This window comes from Tachypleus tridentatus, chromosome 3 (genome assembly GCF_004210375.1).
Source record: "Tachypleus tridentatus isolate NWPU-2018 chromosome 3, ASM421037v1, whole genome shotgun sequence".
Lineage (NCBI taxonomy): Eukaryota > Metazoa > Arthropoda > Merostomata > Xiphosura > Limulidae > Tachypleus > Tachypleus tridentatus.
The window spans coordinates 48,275,144-48,302,754 of NC_134827.1; the positions used below are offsets into that span (position 1 = coordinate 48,275,144).

Genomic DNA, 27,611 nt, shown 5'->3' on the forward strand with positions numbered 1-27,611 from the left:
TGTCCACCATCCCAGTGACTGAAAACTGGGTGAGATAAGAACTCCCTAGCTCCACTAGTAAATCCTGGGGGGTAATGTGCATTTGGACAGCCCCAAGGAACATTGTAATAGAAGAACTAATTTCTCTAAATTTTTTAATGTAAATTGATTTTGACTTATTCAATCCAAAGATTAAACTGAACCTTGTGCTGAACCAATATTGAACCTAAAGAGGGGCCAAACTCAACCCAACCAAACAGCCAAGCATCAATTTAATGAAAAATTTGTCAGTGATGCCTCATTTTTGGACCATTTAATGTTTTCCAATGAAGCAGCATTTCACATTAGTGGTAAAGTCAACAGGCATAACTGTAGCATATGGGGCACATTGAAGAGCCACATGAATTTGAGGAACATGAAAGAGATTCTACTAAGATCAATGTCTAATGTGCATTAGGAAAGGACTGCATAATTAAGCCATTCCTTTTTGAAGAATGGTTTGTTAATAGTGAGAGTTATTTAGAAATGCTACAAAATTACTTTATTCCTGAACTTACTTGGTTCGGACTGATGGCAGATACAGTTTCACAAAATGGTGCACCTTGTCACTTTACTCTCAGAGTTAGGCAGTTTCTGAATGAAAATTTCCTAACAGATGGACTGAAAGAATTGCACCGCTTCTCCCGGCCACCAGATTTGAGCCCATTGGATTTCTTTTCATGGGGTCATGTAAAGACTAGTGTTTATTCAACAAAACCTCACTCTTTAGATAACCTGAAGACTTAGATAACCAATGTGATTTGAAATATTATTGAAATTCAATTGCAAAACATATTTGTAAAACAGGTTCCTTTGTGAAATGGCAAGTAGGGACAAAGTGTCCCTATAGAAATGTAAATATTAGGAAAGTAGGGACAAAGTGTCCCTGTAGAAATGTAAATATTAGACTAGTAGGGACAAAGTGTCCCCATAGAAATGTAAATATTAGACAAGTAGGGACAAAGTGTCCCTATAGAAATGTAAATATTAGATAAGTAGGGACAAAGTGTCACAATAGAAATGTAAGTATTAGACAAGTAGGGACAAAGTGTCCCTGTAGAAATGTAAATATCAGACATAATGAAAATGGAAATACAGACTTAATGAAAGTACATTCCATGCAATTGCCCCCAGGACCAGGTTGAAAAGTATACAGAGCAATAGTTAAGCCAGAATTGAACCTTCTAGTCAAATATGAGGGAACAGAGGAAGTTCACAGATGTGTGAAGTTGGGCAACAAAACACCCACCAGACAGAAGCCAAGAAGTGGCTCCAGAAACAATACATTCCATGGTCCATGATTCCAAACCCTCCAAGAGATGAGATAATAAGCAGGACAGAGGGTGAACCTTCAAGACTTTCAATGATGAAATACCTTTAGGAAACCAAGCAAAGAAGGAAAACAAAGAGAGCAGCAAACATCTTAGCTCAAGATTTTAACGACACTGGCCTTCCCGAAACACTCATCACAAAGAAAGGGATCTATACAAAAGCCCCTGATATAAAACTGAAGAAGGCAACTATAGAAAGTAAGGTACCCTGACCAAATATATTCCAAAAACAAAAAAATTACGTTAATGGGGATGCTGCTAAAAATTAGAGAAACCGAGGCCAAGATGCTGACACAGGTGTGAATTTATCCCAGTTAAGCAGACAAGATAAGAATGGAAAGCCATTACATGAAGATGACAAGTGAACAGATGACAAAGAAGTGAAGTAAGAATAAGGTGAAAATCAGTAGTGTAAGGTTGAGAAATACATACAGATGGAAAAGAAACTGAACAAGCAGAAGTTCAAAATATGAAGATTCTTGAAGTATAAGAAGAAAGCGTTGCTAATGTTCATTACAAAACATATTAGTACAAACATGGTTATCAGGGATCCTTGAAAAGGAAATAATTAGAAAACAAGGAAGCTCATGCAGTAAGGTAACCCTTAAATTTAGTATAAAGCAACTTCAGAAGGAGAGAAAACTCCTGTGGAAACAACATTGCAAGGGACAAAGATAGGGTTAACTGTTCATTGTCAGCAAAAGAACCAAAAGCAGTACCAAGTGGTAGGAACATAAGCATTAACAAATGAAACAGGAGATAAATTGGTACACAATGATACTAGTAACACAGGCCATTAGTCACCTTCAGTCACCACTGAAAACAACAACAGACAACATCTGGATGTTAACTGTCAAAAATCTAACCATTGAGTTAATATTGTGGGGAGCAGTACTGTCAAATACACCACATCTCACATCACCCTCCGAGTGGTGGTACACCATAATCTTATGTTGGTTACATAATAGACTGGCATGTGCACCCTCCTAGTGGTGGTACACCATAATCGTATGTTGGTTACATCATAGACTGGCATGTTACACACTACTATACGTAGAAGAGGGGGTTTCCTTCAAGGCTTTGTGGATATTTGAAAATATTTCTGCAGTGATGTGAAGTAATACATCTCAGTCCGTAAACAAGCGTTTATTTAAAGTATGCTTTTTACCTCCAACATTCTTCAATATTCGTGTCCTATTTAATACAGTAAACACAAATCCTAAATTGTATTTATCAAATTATAAATCTGATATAAGTGTTTTACTTCCTAAGTCATTCCTTATTATTAATTTTCTAAGCAATAACCATTAAGGTCCTCATACCAAGAATCTTAAGATTGGTTGAAACTGATTTTTCAGCAAGTTTGGTTCAAACTTTGAAATCAAATTTTGCTAGTTCATCAGAAAGCAGCTAAAAATCTTAGTATAACACTTCCATTTCATGTTCATTAATTTTGAAATCTAAAACTCACACATATTTGTTCAGTGATAGAGTAAACACCATCAATGAGATGGAAATTCTCCTGTTCAAAAGCATTTTCCAATAAACCATCTATGACATCTTCACTAGCTAGAAGAAGTGTCCCACTGGGTGAAGTTGGCTTTTCAACATCTGGATTATATGATGAATGCAACTGGCTGGAAAGGTTAAACTGGTCAGATGATGTATGCAAGATAAGGTCTTCAGTGCTGTCCTTGTTTGGTAACTCATCTTCTAACCAGACACTTTCTAAAACGTACGTCAAATTATAACACATTACCTGCATTTCTAGAAATATCTTTTCTATCAACTTACACACTCAAATCTTAAATATTTTATAACCAGCAAAAAAATTCTTACTTTTGATATAACTTCATCAAAAAACAATTGTGTCCTTTGTTGTTAGACATGTGTCTTAACTACATAAACTATTAACATTGTGATTCCAGATTGTGTTCTTTGTTGTTAGACACGTGTCTTTACTACATATTTAAACTATGATACAGTAAATTAAACATCTACCTTATAACAGTTGCAAGAATTTAAATCTTTGAAACAAATAATTTAAAATTAGCTACTTTACAACAAAATTACCAAAACATGTCTTGTTATGCTTTCCAACAAACTTGAGAAAAAGCTTAATTGATTATACAAAATGTCGAAATTATTCTCAGATTGAAATTATTCACAAATCATATATCAATAAATACTTTACAAACATTTTGTTACTAGATACATAATTTATATAAATGTACAATGAAAAACATCTGAGAAGTAGCATAAAAATTAACATTTTCTTAAGTTAAATATTTATTTCCAACAACACCTACCTCCTCTCCCACTTATAGTATTTATTTCCAACAACATGTACCTACTCTCCCACTTATAGTATTTATTTCCAACAACATGTACCTCCTCTCCCACTTATAGTATTTATTTCCAACAACATGTACCTACTCTCCCACTTATAGTATTTATTTCCAACAACATGTACCTACTCTCCCACTTATAGTATTTATTTCCAACAACATGTACCTACTCTCCCACTTATAGTATTTATTTCCAACAACATGTACCTACTCTCCCACTTATAATATTTATTTCCAACAACACCTACCTCCTCTCCCACTTATAATATTTATTTCCAACAACACCTACCTCCTCTCCCACTTATAATATTTATTTCCAACAACACTTACTTCCTCTCCCACTTATAATATTTATTTCCAACAACACTTACTTCCTCTCTCACTTATAATATTTATTTCTAGCACTTACCTCCTCTCTCACTTATAATTTTTATTTCTAACACTTACCTCCTCTCTCACTTATAATATTTATTTCTAACACTTACCTCCTCTCTCACTTATAATATTTATTTTTAACACTTACCTCCTCTTTCACTTATAATATTTATTTCCAACAACACTTACCTCCTCTCTCACTTATAATATTTATTTCCAACAACACTTACCTCCTCTCTCACTTATAATATTTATTTCCAACAACACTTACCTCCTCTCTCACTTATAATATTTATTTTTAACACTTACCTCCTCTCTCACTTATAATATTTATTTCCAACAACACTTACCTCCTCTCTCACTTATAATATTTATTTCCAACAACACTTACCTCCTCTCCCACTTATAGTTACTATCGACTGCCAGGATTTCTTAACCTTACTCCATCTAAACATTGATCTGATTATTTTCTTGCTCTCTCCAGTTTTTTATACCCCACTTATATCCCCTTGGAGATATTTGTCTTATGGCACTTTACGTCTACATCAATGCACCCTCTATCCTACTAAGATAAATAGTCCTCTCGATCAGATAATGTTGTTATTTTTTCAGGATGACTCGAATCCACTCTAGCACCTACTCTTAGGAAGACAGTAGAGATATATTATTGGAGATATATGTTCAACTTAGGAAGACATTAACACATGTACCATTATCCATATACAAAGTGTCTACACAGATTATGGTTGTGTCAAAAGAAGATTGACACCCTAGCAGAGGAGACACACTACACCCAGAACAGGCATATTCTTCACCCAAAGCCTAAATCATGTACTATGGGTGCTGTGTTACATGATTTTATTTTCACTGTTGGCTAGACTCCAAGTCAATGGCTGAGATTCCACTTCTAAGGGTTGGAATTATAGGGCTATGGTCCCTATATTGTGGGGCTATGGTCCCTATATTGCACATGAGTGAATCTCGACTTATAGCCATAGAGTGATGCATTATGTGCTCACCTGAATAACAACAAGATAAGCAGCACTGGAGTGGACAACCCTTCTCCTCAACATGAAAAAATCTGAAAGGCAACAATCCAGGCTCTAAGTGACAGTATCTAGTATGCCATGCTGAACCTGAGGTGAAACAGAAATAATCCAGTCTGTAACTATGAGCACCAATCTATAGTCCCCAAATGAGCAACGAGGTAAGTGCTTCTTGTCTCCAGAATTATGGAGAAGTAATAGAACAAACTATGATCAACCAATGGGAATAGTCAGCATTGCAGGTGACAACAGACCCTCTTCTATGAACCTTGTACTGAATCAATATTGACCAAAAAGAAGGGCCACGCTCAAACCAACCAAACACCCAAGCATCAAATCTAAGCTGGTATTATGAGTAGGCTTCCACATAGGGTGGTGCCTCTTGTACAGAGACATGGGAAAAAAACATCTAGGAACCAGGTTGGAGAGTCCTCAACTTTGCCATCTTCTCCAAGGGTGGAAAAATTCACCCTAACACTCTGAACGGAAAGCCTCTGTTCACTACCTCAGTAAATGGAAACCAGGTGTGGTGAGAACTCTCCATCTTCACTAGTAGACTCTGTGGGTGTAATGCACATTGAGTAGCCCTGAGGAACAATGCTCTGGAAAAAGTGCAATTTTTAAAAGCAAACCAAGCCCAATTTATTTAATATAAAGACTGGTGAAATTGGACACAATCCCTTACACTTCACTCATGACAGTCTATGAATAGTGGTCCATCATAGAGCAACAATACCATCAGGTCAGCTTCTATTTGGTCTTAAGGAGCACCTAATTTGCACAGAGCATGTTGCAACCTTGATAAAGTGTATTCAATTAGTGATTGCTAGAGCACAGTTGGTTTAATAAAAGCACAACTGTCTGAGCAATATTCAGTAGGATCCAATGAATAAAGAGGAAAGGGACCCTGAAAGCTTGGGAAGACACAAACACAGCAATGAAAACACCCTTCTGTTTTAATCTGGTAAAAGTAGTTGAGATAACAACAGAAGAGTAATCAAAAAACCCTCAGATGAAGATACTGCCAGATCATGCAAATAATGTGAGATGAAAGTATTGGAAGACCTCACATCTTGTGGACAACTCAATCAAGCTGCTAAGTGTGAATAACCTGCTTGGATGTGGCTCACAGAAACCTCTTCGCTTTCAAAGAGAGCCCAGAATAGGAAATATGGTTCAATTTCATGCCCATGTTGTCAAGGTAACTGTTAATAAATCCTGGGATACTGAATGATCCTAATGAATAAAAAAGGTTGTTGTTGTCTAACATCTCTAGAACCAATAGTGCAGGCAGTAAAACCCTCAAGACCCTCATTGCACATAATAAATTATCAAAAGCCGATCAGTAAGAAAAATGAAAAATAGTGATCAGATGAATCAGTGAAAAAATACTTATCCCTTCCCTGGTTTACATTCTCTTAGGAAAGAAGAACTGATCTGAGAACATAGGTAGTGTATAAAGCATCTTGTACAAAGTCAGTGCAAACCACTTGGATGGCAACTTCTATAGGTCAGCAACAACAAAACATAAATATTCAGGAAAAGATGAAACATGTCACATGGGTTTAAGATGTCAAATGAATGTTGAAAAAGGGCATGTAATATGATCTTAATATACCAGTTAGGTAACAGGAATGATCAATATACCATTGCCGATATGTGTGCCATTCCTACTGATAAATGTCCAACATAGGACTAAACAAAGACTGAGACAGATACATGGTGATCTCAGAAATTAAACCCTGATGCAATGCAGGATTGCATAAACTCCATACCTGAAACCTGAGCTTCTGGACAGCTGGGTCTACCGTATCAGGTCATGGTTGTCTCCACAGGGATGCCAAACAAAAGAAGTGAAAGTGCCACAGGAGCAGAAACAAAGTTGCCAATATGGTGCTAAGAATGGGACCTGACAATTGTTGAAGCAAATCTTAATTAGTACCTTTGGTCCTGTCCTGATAAAATGCATCCATTGCCAAAGCCAAAAGATAAGGTACTGGAGACCAAATTGCCAGTAGTTGGGTATTCCAAAGATTGGCCAATCCACCAATTATTAATGTTTCAAAATGAGAGCTGATCCAACAGCAAACCTTTCATTGTAACATTTATTCTGTTGGGAGAATCTGTTTAGATCAAGACTGTTGATCTGCTTCCTCAGTCACTACCTGTGTAGCATGTTAATTTACTTGGTGTGACAGAAGTGGTCCCGAGAAAGAAGCTCTAAGGTTCTAAAACAGAGAGCCCTTGACAAATTACCCCTTTAATGGAAAATGCGAGGCCCCACAATGAAACTGTCAGATTGAATTTCTCATTAATAAGCACAGACCATGAAACATTGCCTTCTGAAAAGCAAGAAAGTCTGTAACATTGTGCAGGAAAGCCTTGTCATCAGTGCATAGACTCTGGATTTCCTGACTGTTGACATATAAATCCTATCCCTGAAGCTAACTATTCATGAAGAGATGAATTCCTGGACCAGCTGATGGCAGGAGCTGTATGTGGAACCCTGGGCAAGATGGGACTGTAGGGCAGCTGGGCCTCACGCCCTACACAACATATTGTGTTGAGTGATTTTGGGGGTTGTTCTTCCAACTACTGTTCACAGCCCAGCAATAAAAACTTAGAATAATTCTAAAAATCTCGAAACAAAATGTAATTTTATTCATTTTCTCACACAAAAATCATGCTTCATATATTTTAATAAAAACCATATTGTATCTGTTTCATACACAAACATATCGTGATACAGATTTCAAAATGGGTATTTGTAAATTTTTCACATCTATTTGCTATTGTTTTATTAGCATCAAATGTTAACATGAAATTTTCTTGCTCAATTCTAAATAAATAAACATTTCTTATACTTCGTTTATTTTTTCTTATAAACATTTATTTTCATTAGAACTACAGGGTTTAGTGATACAGGGCCTTGGACCATGGCGCAGTTGCCCCCCTAAATATGGCCCTGGGCAGGGAAACTTGTATCTTAGTACTGTCCCAATCTAACAACTGCTTAAGACTGAAGAAAATAATCTGAAATCAGGAAGCTGTGAAATTCAGTGAATCAATGTTTATGATCTAAAGGCAGCATAAAAACCATGAATGGGACCTCTTGTGAGCTGTGCTCCTCCCAAAGGTACAAGAGATTCAAGTGATGCCCACCATCCCAAAAGAGAAAGAACCATCTGTGCAGTGAGAGAAAGAGAGGTGAGTAAGTCAGGAAACCTGCTTCATACTGTTAAGCTTGATGGCAGTTGGCTGAGCCTAACCGTGATATCAAGGGAAAAAGTATCCATACTGATGACATAATGAGCAGGAGTGAAAACAGATGTCTTGACTCTCATAATTAAGCCTTTCTTGGTTGTTTCTGAGAGTAGAATCTAGGTGTGATGTTCTGAAATTGACGAGATGGTGTCAACAGTAATTAGTCATCCATGAAGTGGTGTGTACACAGGGCTGAGGAATGAAGATGATGAGAAAAATCTCATATGATTCAGTAAAACCCATGTGGTGCCAATGCTAGTCCAAAGGTAAAAGCCCTGGCTTCAATTACCTCACTTTTGTGCACAAAAAAACCAATAGTGGCAGGACACATGGCAATGTGCAGATAGGGACATCAAACTTGAACATCCACAATCCTAGAACAAAATACCAAATCAATAGTGAAAAATGAGTCATTTGTGAACCTTAAAAAACCTAGGAATTGATACAGACAAGAAAGATTGAGAACTGGACACCAGTCTCCTGTCTTCTTGAACCCAACAAACCAATAAAAATTAAAAACCCCGAAAAACTGGCACTACTCTCTCTCTACCAACAGACCAACCAAATTAATAGCTTTAAAACTAAGTTCCAAAATCCAAGAATCTGCAGGAAATGGAAATCCTACAGGTTTGACAGATAATGGTGGTGAATATGTGAACCAAATGGCTAATCCTGACTCAAGGACCTGTAGTGCCCACAGATCCAAGGTTAAATGTTTACCACACATCCAGAAATGATGTTAGCCCAGCCCTCATGAGCATACAATAAGCACTGATGTTGCTTCCAGCATTCTGACCAAACTTTGAAACCCTTATATATAGGAAGAAACTATTCTGGGTTCCAATGTCCCAAGAGGCTGATGTCTGGGATCAGAACTATGACCCACTGTAGAAGCCAATGAAATTTGAAAAATGAATGGCAACAGGGATAAATGTAGAAGCCCAATGTGTATAATAACAATGTGCATAATAACAATGGTTCCAGCCCATCATCAATGGTCTTGGTGATCCTGAGAGTCTTCCAATGTGTTTAGTTTTAGAACAACAACAACACACTGAACATTAAAAGTTGAATGCCTGTAGACAAAAACATTTCCCACCAGGAGACATTGATATATTCAGGTTAACTACAAACTCCCTCTAAAACCCTAATTTCCAAGAGCAGAGATATTCTTTGAGAGTCGAAACATGCTTTCACCTGATAGGCTAAATCATGTAGTTGCAACAACTGTGGCAGATAAGACATAATTGTCTCTTCATGTAACTAAGCAGCAAACCTTCCTGAACAAGTCACAATGTAAGGGAATGGAAGGAGACTAAATGTTTGACCCCAGATTTTTCAGCCATCAAGAAAGATGCAGGCTCAAAAAACAATTGTGAAAAGACCCAAAACATCATACAACTGATGGACCAAATGAATAAAAAGAGCCTGAGACAGTTTATTCCAAAGACACCTATTGAGAAACCAAAAGAATAAAAGAAGGTGTGATAAGGGAATATAAGTTATCTCTGGAATAGCCAGCACTGCCATCAATTTCAGCCTCAGAGCCCCCCAGAAGAACATCACCAAACCAAATATTTATCTCCATCTCACTTTAATTAAGACAGGGAGTAATAATCCAGGAATGGACACACAGAAAAATCAACAATGTAACTTGAAGAATGCTCAAAGTATCCCTTAACAACCAGAAGAGTGCTCAAAGTATCCCTTAACAACCAGAAGAATGCTCAAAGTATACCTTAACAACCAGAAGAGTGCTAAAAGTATCCCTTAACAACCAGAAGAGTGCTCAATGTATCTCTTAACAACCAGAAGAGTGCTCAATGTATCTCTTAACAACCAGAAGAGTGCTCAAAGTATCCCTTAACAACCAGAAGAGTGCTCAAAGTATCTCTTAACAACCAGAAGAGTGCTCAAAGTGTCCCTTAACAACCACAGCACAGAGAAACCCACTGGTGAATGCTTTGTTGAAAAAGTGCTAACATTATCTGAAGAATTTCTGTTTACACAGAACCAAGATAAAGGGCACACAGACTTACGTGGAAAGTGTTACAAGACAAATATTGCCATGGGCAATGAAATGACAAAGAAAAAGGCCGTATCAGTTGAGTAATAGCTGTAGTGTAGGGCAAATAAGTTTGTTGTGGAATTTGAGAAAGTTCTCAATAACGTACCTTGAAATATATCTTCATTTGTTACAGGAAGGAACTGGTTAGCATGAGTAATGTCCTTCACATGTGAAGCTGCATCACACTCAATATTCTTTATGAACTTTCTGATACCTAAAACCCAAGGTTATGATTAATAAGTACAAAACCTGTTATGTATAAATTTTCAAGAAACAGATTTCACATTCTTTAAAGAACTATAAATCACAAACAGTCCTATAAAAAGGAATAACACATAATCTTCTTTAACGTTTGGAGATAGCTGGAATAAGTAACTTACCAAAACATAGTACACTCACAATCAATGTTCCTTTACTAGCTACTCAAGCCATCTACAAATTTATTTTCTAAAGGGTTCCTTGTCATGAAATATAAGTTTTATGTAGAGAGAACAAGTATGAGTTAAAACTTGAAAAGACTAACATAATTTAACCTTGCTAACTGACAGTAGCTTTGTTTTGAATAGAATATAAAAAGACAATTAAAAATATCTTTTTACAAAAATATATCTATTCTTACTAGTTCATACAATAATCTTGGTACTCATGACAAGTCTTTCCTTCTACCAAGAAATTAAAAAGTAAAGAATATAGTGAAATATTCCACTACTGATGAACAAATTTTTAACATACACTCTAATTTATTTTTATCAGTTCTAATGCATTGTTAGCTTATCTCAGCAATGTAAACCACAACTGAGTTTATGGCTTCATAATTTGAAAAATCCACACAAAGCAGTTATTTGGCGTTTTAACGTTCTACAAATGGCAAGTTTTTATACGCTATGTCACCGTACACTAATGCACAAACTGTGATACAAGTTTAAAAGTGTAACGTGCTAGAACATCAAATAATATTAATTTTTTCTTGTATAGACCCAAACAATGAACGGTTATCAAATGATGCCAGAGTTAACTTACCTACAGTGTGTGTTCTGCATATTGAAATCAAAACAAAAGCTACCAAAGAGCTCCATATTAACGTTGCACTCGAAAATAAAACCCTCAAGACAAACTCCACCTTACACACCAGAGGGTTAAGGTTTATGTTTAAACATGTGCCATCATAAAATATATAAACACCATCATAACTATTAACTACAGTAAACACTAGTCCTAGTAAAAACACTAGAAGTGTTGCATGTATCTTAAATAAAGTTCTTGAATGCATGTGTACGTCTTTCATGATACGGGTATGAGAAATCAGTCGCCTACACAGGTGCTTGGAATAAAATCCATAAGCCGTCCAACAAAAGACTACAAAGATGCTCACAGAGCCATTTGTAACGTCTTGTTTTGTGTGGGTGGAAGAAATATCATAAGCCACTCGGAACACGTGGGACACAACAAAACCTAGAGCAAATATGAAGTTTAGTGAGTGAATCACTGTTCCAAACATCGTAGCTGTTCCAGAGACAGAATGAATACCCAGGAGTTTGGTAATGACAAACCAAAGCCAGCGAGGAAGGTGTTTAGGTTCACTCTGTTTTCTTTTGTTCTGGGCTGTTCGATCCTGCTTCATGACACCATTCGCAGACCAACATTCCTCCCAGGAGTCAAGAAACCTGTGTTGATGGAAAATGTTTTATTTTTATGGATTCAATTCATGAATTTGATAAAAATATTTATATGTTCACCAATATTTTAATAATCCTTCATTCTAAACCTAGAATAATCAAACAGTATAACCACAATTATAAACAACAAAACAACTTTGTACTTATCTGAAATTTCATTACTAAAATAAAGTGGTTACAATTAAAGCAGCCTAGGACCAAACTTCTACAAACAACATGTTTAAGTTTTACAGAATTTCTAACTCTGTAATATAACATTTATACAACTCAAACATTTCTTATTATAACCTTTATACAACTCAAACATTTGTTATAACCTTTATACAACTCAAACATTTGTTATAACCTTTATACAACTCAAACATTTCTTATTATAACCTTTATACAACTCAAACATTTCTTGTTAAAACCTCTATACAACTCAAAAACATTTTATTAAAACATTTATATAACTCATAAACATCTTAATAAAAATTATTCAACTTCAGTTATATAACTCTGACACAAGAAGCTGGAATAGTCTGCTTATATTAGATAACCTTCAAGGGTTTTATTTAACCTGTTAGAATAGTCTGCTTATATTAGATAACCTTCAAGGGTTTCATTTAACCTGTTGGAATAGTCTGCTTATATTAGATAACCTTCAAGGGTTTCATTTAACCTGTTGGAATAGTCTGCTTATAATAGATAACCTTCAAGGGTTTTATTTAACCTGTTGGAATAGTCTGCTTATATTAGATAACCTTCAAGGGTTTTATTTAACCTGTTGGAATAGTCTGCTTATATTAGATAACCTTCAAGGGTTTCATTTAACCTGTTGGAATAGTATGCTTATATTAGATAACCTTCAAGGGTTTTATTTAACCTGTTAGAATAGTATGCTTATATTAACTGTCATAAAACTCCGATACTTCCTTTTTCTACCAAAATATAAAAACTTCAGATGTCACTACACACACAGACTTAGGTATTAATATGCAAGTTATTAACCATATCAAAACTAAGTAACTTACTGCATAATTTCTCTAGGTATGCTCATATATAACACTAGAATATCACTGATTTCAAAATCTCCCGTTTGTTCAATATTAGTTCTGTGTGTTAATGAATTACTTACTTTGTATTACCTGAGAAAATGAAGCTTAACATTACTGACAAACTGTTTATCTTAATCTACTGCTTTTGTTTACCTATTGAGTAACACGTCTATTGTTGGGAAAAAGTTCTAGTATATTCCATATCTTTTCTCTTTATTAATTTATCATCAAGTTTCCAGTTGCTGACCTATGCCCTTTGTTAGACAATACTAAAGGTAACAGTCATCAGATAATAAAAGTGTAATCACGACATAATAAAGTCTTAGTTGTGTGATACTACAGGACATGTAATAAATGAGCAGACAAAACTAAGTTACTTCTAACAGACTGGTTTTAAAAACCAAACATTTTTGATTCATTCATTTTTATTTTTTGAGTAGATAGCTTCAATCCTAATCAACACGAACTTTATTTTTTGAGTAGATAGCTTCAATCCTAATCAACACGAACTTGAGCAGACAAAACTAAGTTACTTCTAACAGACTGGTTTTAAAAACCAAACATTTTTGATTCATTCATTTTTATTTTTTGAGTAGATAGCTTCAATCCTAATCAACACGAACTTTTAACCAAAACAAGTATTATTTGACACAACAAAAACATACCACTTTAAATAAAATATACAAATTATTTGAAACAAATCTTCAATACAATAGCACCAAAGTTCAACTAAGAATGCAGGAAAACCTACTTGACATGTTATGCTCGCATTGAAACAATAATGAAGTACTCACTAATACCAATAAATAAAAACACATTCAAGTCAAAATGTTCGTTAGCCACACAAGGAAAAAATATAAAATGATGGAAGTAAAAGGAAAAAGTCAACAAATGTTTAGAATAAATCAAATAACATCAGGCCTAACTAACAATTTGTAGAGAAATATTTATTTTGACTTGTGATAAAATCATCTATAAAAACATTCTAAATTCTTTTAGCTTAACAACAGAGAACCACTTTTATAACTTATCTATCACTGGCCTTTCTTTCAGTTAAACAATTATGATTTATATTAAATGTATGATTATAAGTTATGATAACCCAAATGCATTACATTAAATTATACTTTCTATGATTAAATGATATTTGCCAGCTACTTGTTCAACATGTTAACTGTTTCACATCATTTTAAGTTACTTCAACAAATTCAATAAGCTAGAAATATTCACGAGTTAAAGGTTAACCACAAATTTCCTATGATAAAGTTGTGAAAACAACAACTTCTGAAGCACACAACTAGTATGAAAGGTCAGTCTGACTTTATTCATCACTTTTCTCTTACCTAGCCATCCTACTGTGCAAACACCTAGTCTCTCCATAACCCTCACTGATATTATTCCTGAACTAATCTTCTCTGTGGCACCTTATAACAGATTTTTCAAGATCTCAGTACATCAAACTGACACCTTTTTCCTTATTCAGACAACAAGTAGTTTTCTTATAAAAGTCAGCAGGTTAATACGGCACGAGTTTGTTTATGTGTTGGCTCTCACTTTCTATTTCATCCTTACATAAATTATATATGTCAAGATGACTGGTATGGATACAGAAAGCACTACATAGAAAAGCAAACAACATTTCAACCTTGTTCGGTCATCGTCTGAATCTGATGATAACCGAAGAAGGTCGAAATGTTGTTCGCTCCTCTACACAGTGCTTTCCAAACCCATACCAGCCATTTTTACATATAGATTTTTCTTTCCAAGTGGGTTTTCTCGTAATCACGGAATTCTTACATAAGCTTTTATGTATTTTTATGCTCTTTAAATACTAGCTTGCCAGCCTCCTAGCATGTGTTAATTACTGAATGATTTATTTTTTAATTTAGTCTAATACAAGGTTCCTCTTGTGGTGATATGTAAATACTACTGTGATATGTGACCTGGAGAAAAAGTATACAATCTGAAGTTAAGAAAGACAGCCAAAAGCAATGACAGTGTAGTGCTTCAGATATTTAAGTTGTTCAAAATATTACTTCCAACATTCACTAATTGGCTGTTATTCATGTTCTCTTGCAGGAAAGATTACTTGCAATATAGTAAAAAAGACAATTGTTTTTGTAACAGAATGTCATGTCCTTTTCACCTGGAACTTTATACTGCATTAATTATTTACAGAACATGGGCCATGCACAACTCTAGCTTTATTTACAGAACATGGGCCATGCATAACTCTAGCTTTATTTAATGCTATTTTCTTTGTGTAAATAGATTATAGAACTATAATCTTAAAAGATGTTTAGTTGATATAAGGTTAATTTGAACATCTATACAAGTGAAATCATGTTTTATTTTAAAGTTCTGTGATGAACATGGTTATTATTACTTCTTTCTTCAGATGTATACATAACAATCAAATAACATCAGTATCATAATATTGAGTACATATTATACATACAAAACTTGTGTGGATAACAAGTACAATTCTTACATTTTGAAAGCCTACACTATCATTAACTTGGCATTCACATAATGTTTACTGGTTTGTCTCATCCAGTTACATAAAATATTGTAAACATATACTGTGGCATGTGTATAATTAATTGTTAAGTAAAAGTTGATTAGTTCCACATGGAGGACAACTGTCCGTGTCCAAGTAGTTAAGTGAATCATTATTTGTATCATGTTGTGTCAATAAACAGTTTGTGGGAATGCAGAATGTTTTTACTGAGTTAAGTCCAATTAAGACGATCAGTGTTCACACTGTTGAGATATAGTACTAGAGACCAGGACGACATTTAACAATTAGATGTTGAGGTCTTGGCTTTAATGTACAGAATAATCTAAGAGTTAGATCTTGAGGTATCTATCCTATGGTAAAACAAACTAATTTTCATAGTTTTGTTCTATTACAAAGTGCATGGTACACTTATTTTAAGTATCAGCATGTTACACAAATATTTGAATGAAGTAAATAAATTCTGTTGTAATTTTAGTAACAGGAATCGATAAAATAACAAATGGTGAAATAAGCATTCTTTATTCAAAATTAAAGACATAATTACTAAAATATGACTTTACAAAAAACTTATCATAGAAGACACTCACAGAATTTTCACTGAATCTCACACCACACTCTCAAATACTGTGGAACTTTGAATATCTAAATCCATTAGTTAGTTATGAAATACTTTATTTGAAGTAGATATTTCACAATTATTAAATGTCTCACTTGAAATAAATATCAAAATGATTAATAACAATGCACAATTTTACATGCACGGACACATATATAACATTTTAAATCGATCAATGTAAGATGACACGTTACAAGTTCTTTAACAGTGATAGCAACGCTAATAATATTCCTATTAGTGCTGTCAACAAAATCTAAGTTCTGTTTACTTCTAATCGTTAGTTACCATACATATCTAAAGATTAAAGTTGTCTTAAACTGTAAAAGTTTAATATTATATAATACTGTACATGAAACGTAGCTTCCTTTACCTTTTATTCATCATTATTAACAGTGACACTGTTAATAAAATTATCAATACTACTATCAGTGAAATTCGCTGACACAGAGAAATTTCGCGCGATTACATTAGCAGAAAATGTTATTGTTTTAAAATCCTTTTCTTGTGTTCTCACTACATTACCTAGTAAACTTTAAATTACGTCCTTTATAGTCTGATATTTATCAACGAATAGAGATTAATAACTTCCAGAAGGGATAAAAGAAAAAAGAAAAAAGGCTTATAATTACATAGATAGGACATCATATGTTGTTATTGTAACGATTGCGCCCTCTGTCAAATGTTTTTATCATGAGTTGTATACCACGGGTGTTACCATTATTTTTGGATCAATTTCAATACAATACAGAAAGTTTGGTGAGTTTAAGAAATTTGCGTTAGTCCTAAGTCACAGACTAAACTAGCGCATTTGTTTTTAATAATTACGTCTTATCGAGTGAAAACATTGAGCTGTCTTTGGATTTCTTAGTGTCTTCCAGGCTTCAGATACATAATAAGATGAAAAGCTTCTTTGAAGGTATTGGTGCTTTCTTGCTTCATTATGATACTTATGTCTTCTTATTGAACTACATTTGTAAAATGATCGTATACGAATTTTTTTTGTCAGGATCTTTAGTTAATTGACAAATCCGTTACCTTTTTTCAGGATATTTTACAAGAGCTCGTGATACCTGATGATTTATTTCTAACAACTAAGGAAAGAACAAAAAGATATGCTCAGTATTCGGCTAACTTTATTCAGGAGGTAATTCCATTAATTCTATAAAATCTCTTACATTCTTCTTTGCAAAAGAGCATATGGCTCTCTAACCAACAATATATCCATTTACTTAAAAAGTAATTTAAAACTGAACTTGATATGTTATCTGTAATATTATGGGTTGGGAAATTATCTTGTAAACTTTTTAGCTCCCAATAATGTTTGATGTCATGCAGAGATTTAATGGATATCTTGATCTGGTATATTAAGCTACAGTTGTCCTAAATATAAAGAATGGAAAAATAAGTATGGATCCCGAAACTTCAAGTAGCATTTTCGTTTAATTGTAGTACTTCGTCACTGATTTCCAGGAAACAAAAGAATGAAATACAGTCGGTCTAAGTATTAAACACACAAAGCGATAACCTGAAATATGGGTATTCCATACATTAGGCTATTTTTCTGACTACTATTTAAAGCATCCTTTTCACACACACGGCTGCATTCCATAAGTCCGTTCGTTTTCTTGTCAAAATATTATTCTTATCCACACTTATATTATTTGTTTCCCTGCATCTTTTTTGAAAAGTTACAATCTCATCATCTATAATTTATTGAGCAGCTACAAGCCTGTTAACCATTAATTCAATGTGACAGCCTATGCGCTTTACTGAATAGCGAATGGCTTAATTGTTTTTGTTTGTTTTTTTAGAATTTCGCGCAAAGCTACTCGAGGGCTATCTGCGCTAACCGTCCCTAAAGAGAAGACAGTTAGTCATCACCGCCTTCCGCCAACTTTTGGGCTACTCTTTTACCAACGAATAGTGGGATTGACCGTCATTTTATAACGTACCCACGGCTGAAAGAGCGAGCATGTTTTGTGTGACGGGGATTTGAATCCGCGACCCTCGGATTACGAGTTGAACGCTTTAACCCACTTGGCCATGCCGGGCCGAAATGGCTTACTTAATACCCAAAAATATCTTCTAAAGTACCTCACATGTTCAATTTTTAATGTACAATTTTTTAAAAATATACTGTTGATATTCTTGGTTGCTTTCCTCAGTGTTTGTGTTTCTTTTTCATTTTCTTTTACATTTTTAGTTTGTTATGTATACATTATTTATAATGTATACATTATGTTTTTCTCTCATATTCTTCATTTCCTTATCATTTTTATAAATATATTTCATTTTTTATGCCTTCTATTTCGACATTCAATGTGGTGTTCAGACTTAGTAAAATTCACTGAAAGAAATACAGTACTCGCTAAATGATGATTATAAAATGTTATGGAAAAGGTCTGGCATGGCTAGGTGTGTTAAGGCGTTCGATTCCTAATTTGAGGATCCCGAGTTCGAATCCCCGTCGCATTTTCAGCTGTGAGCGCGTTATAATATAACTGTCAATCCCCCTATTGATGCCTTTCCTCTCCTCTTAAACTTCTAAATTATGGACGGTGAGCACAGATATCCCGCGTGTAGCTTTGCACGAAATTAAGAAAAAAACAACATCCCGGTCTGCCAGCGCTTTTCTGGCGCACGTGAATATGGACGAACAACATTAAAATCCAAAGCTTGATTCCTTATAATGGACAGAGCACAACTAGCCAATTGTGTAATTATTTGATAAATAAAAACACTCTATATAACAGCTGATGCTTTTCGTTTGTTAGTTCGAACTACTTCACAAATTAATTGCTCTATACATGTTTTAACTCAAATGTTCATCAAAGAGCGCATGATGTAAAAACCAAATAGATTCATAAAGTAGTATTAGAATATAAGAATATTGTAACTTTGATCCTTGTCATTGCCTCAAAAAAGTAACATCATGTTTTGTTATTAAGAATCAAAAAACATAAACATAAATTTTGATTGCTCCGAAAAAGTAACAACATATATTTGCTTTTAAGAATCATAAATCGTAAACATAAATTTCTATTAAACGTTACTAGTATTAGGCTATTAGTAAGAGTTTCAGAATTTAAGTTGGAAATTTTATTTGTGAAATTGGGTCTACAATTTGCATCAAGGTAAACGTAACTCGTAGCAAACGCTATCAAAAAATAAATTAATTCATTATGCTTACATGTACTGAACTTCAAAATTACTTTCACCATAAAGTTTGACCTTGTGCATTGCAACATAAATATTTGTGGAATTTGGCGTGTGTTAGGAGTTTTCTCCCTCGTATAACAAGATGGTGTCTCGTGTGCGAGTTCGAGAACTTGTGAAAGCCGTGTCGATTTCAGCCTCGTAAGTGTAGATGAATATATTATAAGTAATACATCTTTACCATTAAAACTGCATTGGTAGAAACCATATAAAAATTTAATTTGTAATTAATGGTTAACATAATAAAACACAACCTCATGCAAACGTTCGACACCGTACAGTTTTCTGTACGGCAGCTGAAAAAATTTTCCCATACACACGTGTCAAATATATGTTAGAGAACTGTACTCTAAAACCTCTTTATATGGAATTATTTAACACCTGAAGGTAAATTAGACACATGAAACTTAACAAGAAGTTAAAACTGATATTTTTATTTCATTTATACCACGGCTCGTGTCAGTGTAATTACTGAACAAGACACTAGGTAAATAACTTAATATTTTTGTAAGTTAGAAGGTTATTAAAATAAAAAAAAACTGGTCGAGACGGTGTTTGCTAAATGTAATAATTTCACTCTTCAAGAAATAATACGATATTAACTCAAAAATAAAATACTAATTTTAAACGTTATTAAAACTAATGGAGGGCTCAACTTCTTATGATAATTGTCAAGGCAAAGAAAAACATTCCATAGTGAGAGGTGTTATTTATTTTCACTTTAAGAAGTGTTAAGTGAACATACTTTCATATCGTAAGTTATCATTGCAGCTTATTGTATTGGCTTTAATAGTTAGCGTGATCCTTGCATGTACATATTTGAGTTAGAACGTGAACAGTACAACTTTACCATAAAGTACCTGTAGGTAAGCGGGAAGTTACCTTCTGCACTGGTAACAATGGTTGAAGGTCATTGATCTTGGAAAATGTACAGTATTAATTTAACTTTTTAAGTTATAGTTTATTAACCTCCAAGCAGAGGTAATTCTCCAAAATTGTTATTATAGATAAATATAACATGATACAGTGAAAACATATGTCATAATTGAATCCAAGTACTTTTTACTGACAACAATGTTTTTCACATATAATGTTACAACCAAAGTTGTTTGAAATGTTGTAAAAAGAAGTGAACAAATAGAAATTATACAAACATTATTTCATATTAGATATATATACACACAACATTTCTGTGTTATATATACACACAACATCTCTGTGTATTTTAAAGATAATGTGTTAAAAGGACCCGGCATATCTGGGTGGTTAAGGCACTCAACTCATAATCTGAGGGTTGTGGATTCGAATCCCTGCCACACCAAACATGCTCACCCTTTCAGCTGTGGGGGCATTATGATGTGATGGTAAATCTCACTATTTGTAGGTAAAAGAGTAACACAAGTGTTGGAAGTGGGTGGTGATGACTAGTTGCCTTCCCTCTAGTCTTACACTGCTAAATTAGGGACAGTTAGTGCAGATTGCCCTCATGTAGCTTTGAGCAAGATTCAAAACAAACCAAACCAAAATGTGTTGAAGGATGTGTGGTATAGTTGTTGTTCTCGTTGTATTATTCTTGGACTTTCTGTTTCAGTTGCCGTTGTCCAGCCCATGGAGCAGTCAACCAAGTTTGTAAGTTTTTCTTGTATTTATGTTTGAAACAAGTTTATGTAATTATAACAAGTAAGAATATTAATGTAATAAAAGAAGTCATAACATGAACAACATTAAAACAAACAAAAAGAAGTCATAACGTGAACAACATTAAAACAAACAGAAAGAAGTCATAACAACATTAAAACAAACAAAAAAAAGTCGTAACGTGAACAACATTAAACTTCAAAACAAACAAAAAGGCTACAGCTATATATATTTAACATACACTGTTATTTTATATAATAATATAATGAAAACTGTAACAAAACAAACACTGAGGATTAACATTCACTGTTATTTTATATAATAACATAATGAAAACTGTAACAAAACAAACACCGAGGATTAACATTCACTGTTATTTTATATAATAACATAATGAAAACTGTAACAAAACAAACACTGAGGATTAACATTCACTGTTATTTTATATAATAACATAATGAAAACTGTAACAAAACAAACACTGAGGATTAACATTCACTGTTATTTTATATAATAACATAATGAAAACTGTAACAAAACAAACACTGAGGATTAACATTCACTGTTATTTTATATAATAACATAATGAAAACTGTAACAAAACAAACACTGAGGATTAACATTCACTGTTATTTTATATAATAACATAATGAAAACTGTAACAAAACAAACACTGAGGATTAACATTCCCTCTTATTTTATATAATAATATAATGAAAACTGTAACAAAACAAACACTGAGGATTAACATTCACTCGTTGTATAGTATATGAAATTTTGTTAATAGAATTTAATTTGTACTTGTTAGAAGTGTAATGTTTGTTTTTTCTAGATCGTAATAGCCATGACCAAATCAAAGAGAAGCTTCCACAGACAGATTATGCCTTTGAAGTAAGAACTAAAACAAGTATTTATTTGAAAGATAGTCATGAAAGTTTTATAGGATTGTAGAAAAAGTCATTCTAATAATAATTATTCCAAAAGTTAAATGACATTAACAATTTGCCAATATATGTCTCTGGTATAATTATGAAACATGTAATGTTTTTATTTTGTTCAAATGAATAATAGCTTGTGAACTTTGAAATGGATTTAATTACACACCATGGACTTGGAACTGACAGATTCGGACTGATATAAATTTTGACAACAAGAGAACTACATTATAAATTCATGTACATTACCAATTGTTTTTTATGTTTTAAAACTCCTTTCTATGTTGTTTTCTTTGACAGCTCAGAGTTCAGAGATTACATATTTTATATATAAATCCATAATGTCTGTCTTTCAGTAAACTGTTGAATTCATATTTGTATTCACTAAGAATATTATCTTCAGTATTTAAACCTGGAATCTTCACTAAGAATATTATCTTCAGTATTTAAACCTGGAATCTTCACTAAGAATATTATCTTCAGTATTTAAACATGGAATCTTCACTAAGAATATTATCTTCAGTATTTAAACCTGGAATCTTCACTAAGAACATTATCTTCAGTATTTAAACCTGGAATCTTCACTAAGAACATTATCTTCAGTATTTAAACCTGGAATCTTCACTAAGAACATTATCTTCAGTATTTAAACCTGGAATCTTCACTAAGAACATTATCTTCAGTATTTAAACCTGGAATCTTCACTAAGAACATTATCTTCAGTATTTAAACCTGGAATCTTCACTAAGAACATTATCTTCAGTATTTAAACCTGGAATCTTCACTAAGAACATTATCTTCAGTATTTAAACCTGGAATCTTCACTAAGAACATTATCTTCAGTATTTAAACCTGGAATCTTCACTAAGAACATTATCTTCAGTATTTAAACCTGGAATCTTCACTAAGAACATTATCTTCAGTATTTAAACCTGGAATCTTCACTAAGAACATTATCTTCAGTATTTAAACCTGGAATCTTCACTAAGAATATTATCTTCAGTATTTAAACCTGGAATCTTCACTAAGAATATTATCTTCAGTATTTAAACCTGGAATCTTCACTAAGAACATTATCTTCAGTATTTAAACCTGGAATCTTCACTAAGAATATTATCTTCAGTATTTAAACCTGGAATCTTCACTAAGAATATTATCTTCAGTATTTAAACCTGGAATCTTTCTAAGAATATTATCTTCAGTATTTAAACCTGGAATCTTCACTAAGAATATTATCTTCAGTATTTAAACCTGGAATCTTCACTAAGAACATTATCTTCAGTATTTAAACCTGGAATCTTCACTAAGAACATTATCTTCAGTATTTAAACCTGGAATCTTCACTAAGAATATTATCTTCAGTATTTAAACCTGGAATCTTCACTAAGAACATTATCTTCAGTATTTAAACCTGGAATCTTCACTAAGAACATTATCTTCAGTATTTAAACCTGGAATCTTCACTAAGAACATTATCTTCAGTATTTAAACCTGGAATCTTCACTAAGAACATTATCTTCAGTATTTAAACCTGGAATCTTCACTAAGAATATTATCTTCAGTATTTAAACCTGGAATCTTCACTAAGAATATTATCTTCAGTATTTAAACCTGGAATCTTTCTAAGAATATTATCTTCAGTATTTAAACCTGGAATCTTCACTAAGAATATTATCTTCAGTATTTAAACCTGGAATCTTCACTAAGAACATTATCTTCAGTATTTAAACCTGGAATCTTCACTAAGAACATTATCTTCAGTATTTAAACCTGGAATCTTCACTAAGAATATTATCTTCAGTATTTAAACCTGGAATCTTCACTAAGAACATTATCTTCAGTATTTAAACCTGGAATCTTCACTAAGAACATTATCTTCAGTATTTAAACCTGGAATCTTCACTAAGAACATTATCTTCAGTATTTAAACCTGGAATCTTCACTAAGAACATTATCTTCAGTATTTAAACCTGGAATCTTCACTAAGAACATTATCTTCAGTATTTAAACCTGGAATCTTTCTCACAGTTGTTTTTTTTATTTCTGCACCTTTTTCAAAATGTCTCTTCAATTCTTATCTATCGATTCTTTTAACTGGATTCCATTGGAAGTGTCACATATGTTGAAATTTAGTTGTTCTACCAAACTATATGGACTGATTAATATAATTATAATAATCCCAGTATAGACAACTATCTGTTTATTAAACAGACTATTTAATATCTTATAATAACCTCAATAAAATCTAATTTCTATATGTCAAACAGTCTGTTAAGTATATTATAACATCAATATAGACTACTATCTGTGTATTAAACAGGCTATTTAATATCTTATAATTATAACCTCAGTACAGACTACTATCTGTGTATTAAACAGTCTGTTATATATCTTATAATTATAACCTCAGTACAGACTACTATCTGTGTATTAAACAGTCTGTTAAATATCTTATAATTATAACCTCAGTACAGACTACTATCTGTGTATTAAATAGTCTGTTAAATATCTTATAATTATAACCTCAGTACAGACTACTATCTGTGTATTAAATAGTCTGTTATATATCTTATAATTATAACCTCAGTACAGACTACTATCTGTGTATTAAACAGTCTGTTATATATCTTATAATTATAACCTCAGTACAGACTACTATCTGTGTATTAAACAGTCTGTTATATATCTTATAATTATAACCTCAGTACAGACTACTATCTGTGTATTAAACAGTCTGTTATATATCTTATAATTATAACCTCAGTACAGACCAGACTACTATCTGTGTATTAAACAGTCTGTTATATATCTTATAATTATAACCTCAGTACAGACTACTATCTGTGTATTAAACAGTCTGTTATATATCTTATAATTATAACCTCAGTACAGACTACTATCTGTGTATTAAACAGTCTGTTAAATATCTTATAATTATAACCTCAGTACAGACTACTATCTGTGTATTAAACAGTCTGTTATATATATTATAATTATAACCTCAGTACAGACTACTATCTGTGTATTAAACAGTCTGTTATATATCTTATAATTATAACCTCAGTACAGACTACTATCTGTGTATTAAATAGTCTGTTATATATCTTATAATTATAACCTCAGTACAGACTACTATCTGTGTATTAAACAAGCTATTTAATAACTTCTAAATATCAGAGCATCAGTGAAGACTACTATCTGTGTATTAAACAGCTTTACAACATGATAATTCAATACTAGGTTTCTCTATGATGCTGAACCTTGATGGTGATGCTTATCATATTGTTTCATGTTTCAGAAGTTAGTGAAGATACAGTTCTGACAGATTTGTAAAGTAGTTTGATTAATGGGACAGATTGAAAGATAGACAAAAGCTGCCACATGCTTGAAACTTTCTTCATTTAATAAAAAACATGATTTCACATATAATTTTATTTTAGCTTTTATAAGACACCACTAGATGTCACCAGTGCAGTAATGTAGGAAATGAGATCTCCATATCTTTTTACACTCATGCTGTAAGTGTGGGTTTGGGTTTTGATTACTATATCATTTGGTTTATATCAGAACTGTTGGTAAATGAGGATTAGAAATGTTTAAAGTTCTTCCATAAGTACCAGGATAAAGAGGAGATCTGTTTCATTGTTTAGAATCCCTCAAGGTGGATTCCTGTACTTAGTGAGAGGACTTTCCAGAGAAAGTTCTGTACTTTCAGTTTACCTCCTCTGGGATCTCAACATCCACCCTGTTGCATGGTGACCTGTGAAGGGAAGGAGAGGATCCTGGTGGTTGATGGATCCAAATCCAGTATGCCACTTTGGCTTTAAATTCTTGTAGATGGGCAGCTTTGGGGTGGCCCGTCAGGGTCAACCAGCTGGTCCAATTGGGCTAAGGTGAATCAAATACCAGTGTTGGATGTCCTCAACTTGTGTCTGATGCTGGTGTTTGGGTATGGTGCTCAAGAAATCTTGGTGTTGCTGCAGTGTCCTTGTTTGGCATTGTAGTGCAATCATAGGACTCCATGATGGGTGAGGTCAGTTGGCACTGAAATGTAGCATCTTTATTATGAGTACCCCCATTTATGAAAAAATGAAAACAACAACAGATTATTGGAAAACAACCAAGCATGGATGGCTCTGTTGTATAGTGAACATCACAGTCAGATTCTGTACCTTGATTTCTAAGTATCCATTCCTTGTCTGAGAAACCATTATAGCAGATGTCCCTCTTTTTTTATTCAGGAAGGATTAGAGGGGTTTGCTGGCTCCTCTAAGTCAGTAGAGAAGTTGCTCTCTGGAGACCTTTTGGTGGAAACATCTTCATCACAGCATACCAAACTCCTCTTGAAATCAAAAGCCGTTGGGGATATACTCATTGAGGTTACTCCCCATGCGACTTTGAATTCTTCCAGAGGAGTTATAGTTGAGAGGGATTTAAAGAACATTCCTGAGTCTGAGATCTTTGATGAGTGCTCCAGCCAAAGTATTTTTACAGTGTGCCGAGTCTCCACTCACAAAGATAGAATTATGGTGTCTACTAATGTTCTGATCTTGATGTTTACATCACCACGTCCTCCTGATACAGCCAAAGAATGTTATCTGAACTGTGAGGTACAGTCACATATTCCCAACCCTCTCAGGTGATTCCATGTCAATGGTTCAGTCACTCAAAAACATCATGTTGTGGTTCTTTAACATATGCTCATTGTGGTGGCAAAGATTACGATGCTTAAAAGTGCAAACTAGAACCATATAGTGGTTCACACCCCTCTTACTCTCTTTCTTGCCCTAAATGGGTGGAGGAGAGAGAGGTACAATGTAAATAACATCTCCTATACAGAGACTTGGAAATTATTGTTCCTAACTCCATTTCAGATTTATGCTGCTCCACCTCGATTCCACTGCCACAACAGGAATGCAGACAGATCTCTACATGCCTCCATCAGAGTTGTTTGCAAGACATCTGATGAGTCTTTTGTCCTCCATGGGTAAAAGAGTTGACAAACCTATGTCTACTTCCATCTCTGTCCCTGCCACTCCTTCCAGTGACTGCCCAGTTGTTCTGCTTCCTTTAGCTTTGGGTTTTCCTTGGGTCCATCCTCTTCTGCAGCCCGAAGAAGTAAAATGACCATTCATTCATGCTCTCAGTTGCTGGAATCTTTGTTCACAGACAGAGACCTGCTTACTTGACCCAGGGCAGGATCTGTGGAAGTTGATAGACCTTTGTCCTATAAAGAAAAAAACATAGAAACATTTTGTATCAGTCATTGAGCATGAGGTGTATTTAATGGCATCTACAGACTGCTCTCAATCACTTACTCAAATAGACCACAGCAAATGGTTTAACCTTTCCTCATTCCAAAACCTTTTGCAAGCACTTCTGTTGCCAACAGGGTACTCATTCAGATCCCGAGTTCTGTCTTGAAGAGTTGTGCTTCCCATGGTCCTTGAGACAAAGTTATTCGGGCTTATCTTTGCCTGTAAGCTGACCTTTATTCCACACATCAAACAGCTATGGGTCAA

At 33.8% G+C, this 27,611-nt stretch overlaps 2 protein-coding genes across 7 annotated transcripts in view; one reads left to right on the forward strand and one right to left on the reverse strand.

Moving 5' to 3' along the window:
• Nucleotides 1–16,965, reverse strand: part of LOC143246804 (uncharacterized) — a 32,923-nt gene extending 15,958 nt beyond the window's left edge. Inside the window, exons 1-4 of one of the 6 annotated variants that reach the window (XM_076493966.1) lie at nucleotides 16,671–16,965; nucleotides 11,471–12,114; nucleotides 10,557–10,664; nucleotides 2,821–3,077 (exon numbers count right to left, since the gene is read on the reverse strand). In XM_076493966.1, coding sequence (XP_076350081.1) covers nucleotides 2,821–3,077; nucleotides 10,557–10,664; nucleotides 11,471–12,114; nucleotides 16,671–16,684 — 1,023 coding nt within the window. In that variant the 5' untranslated portion in view covers nucleotides 16,685–16,965. Of the gene's footprint in view, nucleotides 1–2,820; nucleotides 3,078–10,556; nucleotides 10,665–11,470; nucleotides 12,115–13,139; nucleotides 13,317–14,506; nucleotides 14,657–16,670 lie in introns of those variants that run through there. The other 5 variants (XM_076493968.1, XM_076493967.1, XM_076493964.1 and 2 more) reach the window with 5 other exon arrangements.
• A 2,544-nt stretch (nucleotides 16,966–19,509) lies between these two features.
• The window catches only part of LOC143246805 (hydroxyacid-oxoacid transhydrogenase, mitochondrial-like), a 31,326-nt gene continuing 23,224 nt past the window's right edge, over nucleotides 19,510–27,611 (forward strand). Inside the window, exons 1-3 of the mRNA XM_076493970.1 lie at nucleotides 19,510–19,657; nucleotides 21,108–21,145; nucleotides 21,987–22,045. Of these exons, the coding sequence (XP_076350085.1) occupies nucleotides 19,602–19,657; nucleotides 21,108–21,145; nucleotides 21,987–22,045 (153 nt within the window). The 5' untranslated portion in view covers nucleotides 19,510–19,601. The remainder of the gene's footprint in view (nucleotides 19,658–21,107; nucleotides 21,146–21,986; nucleotides 22,046–27,611) is intronic.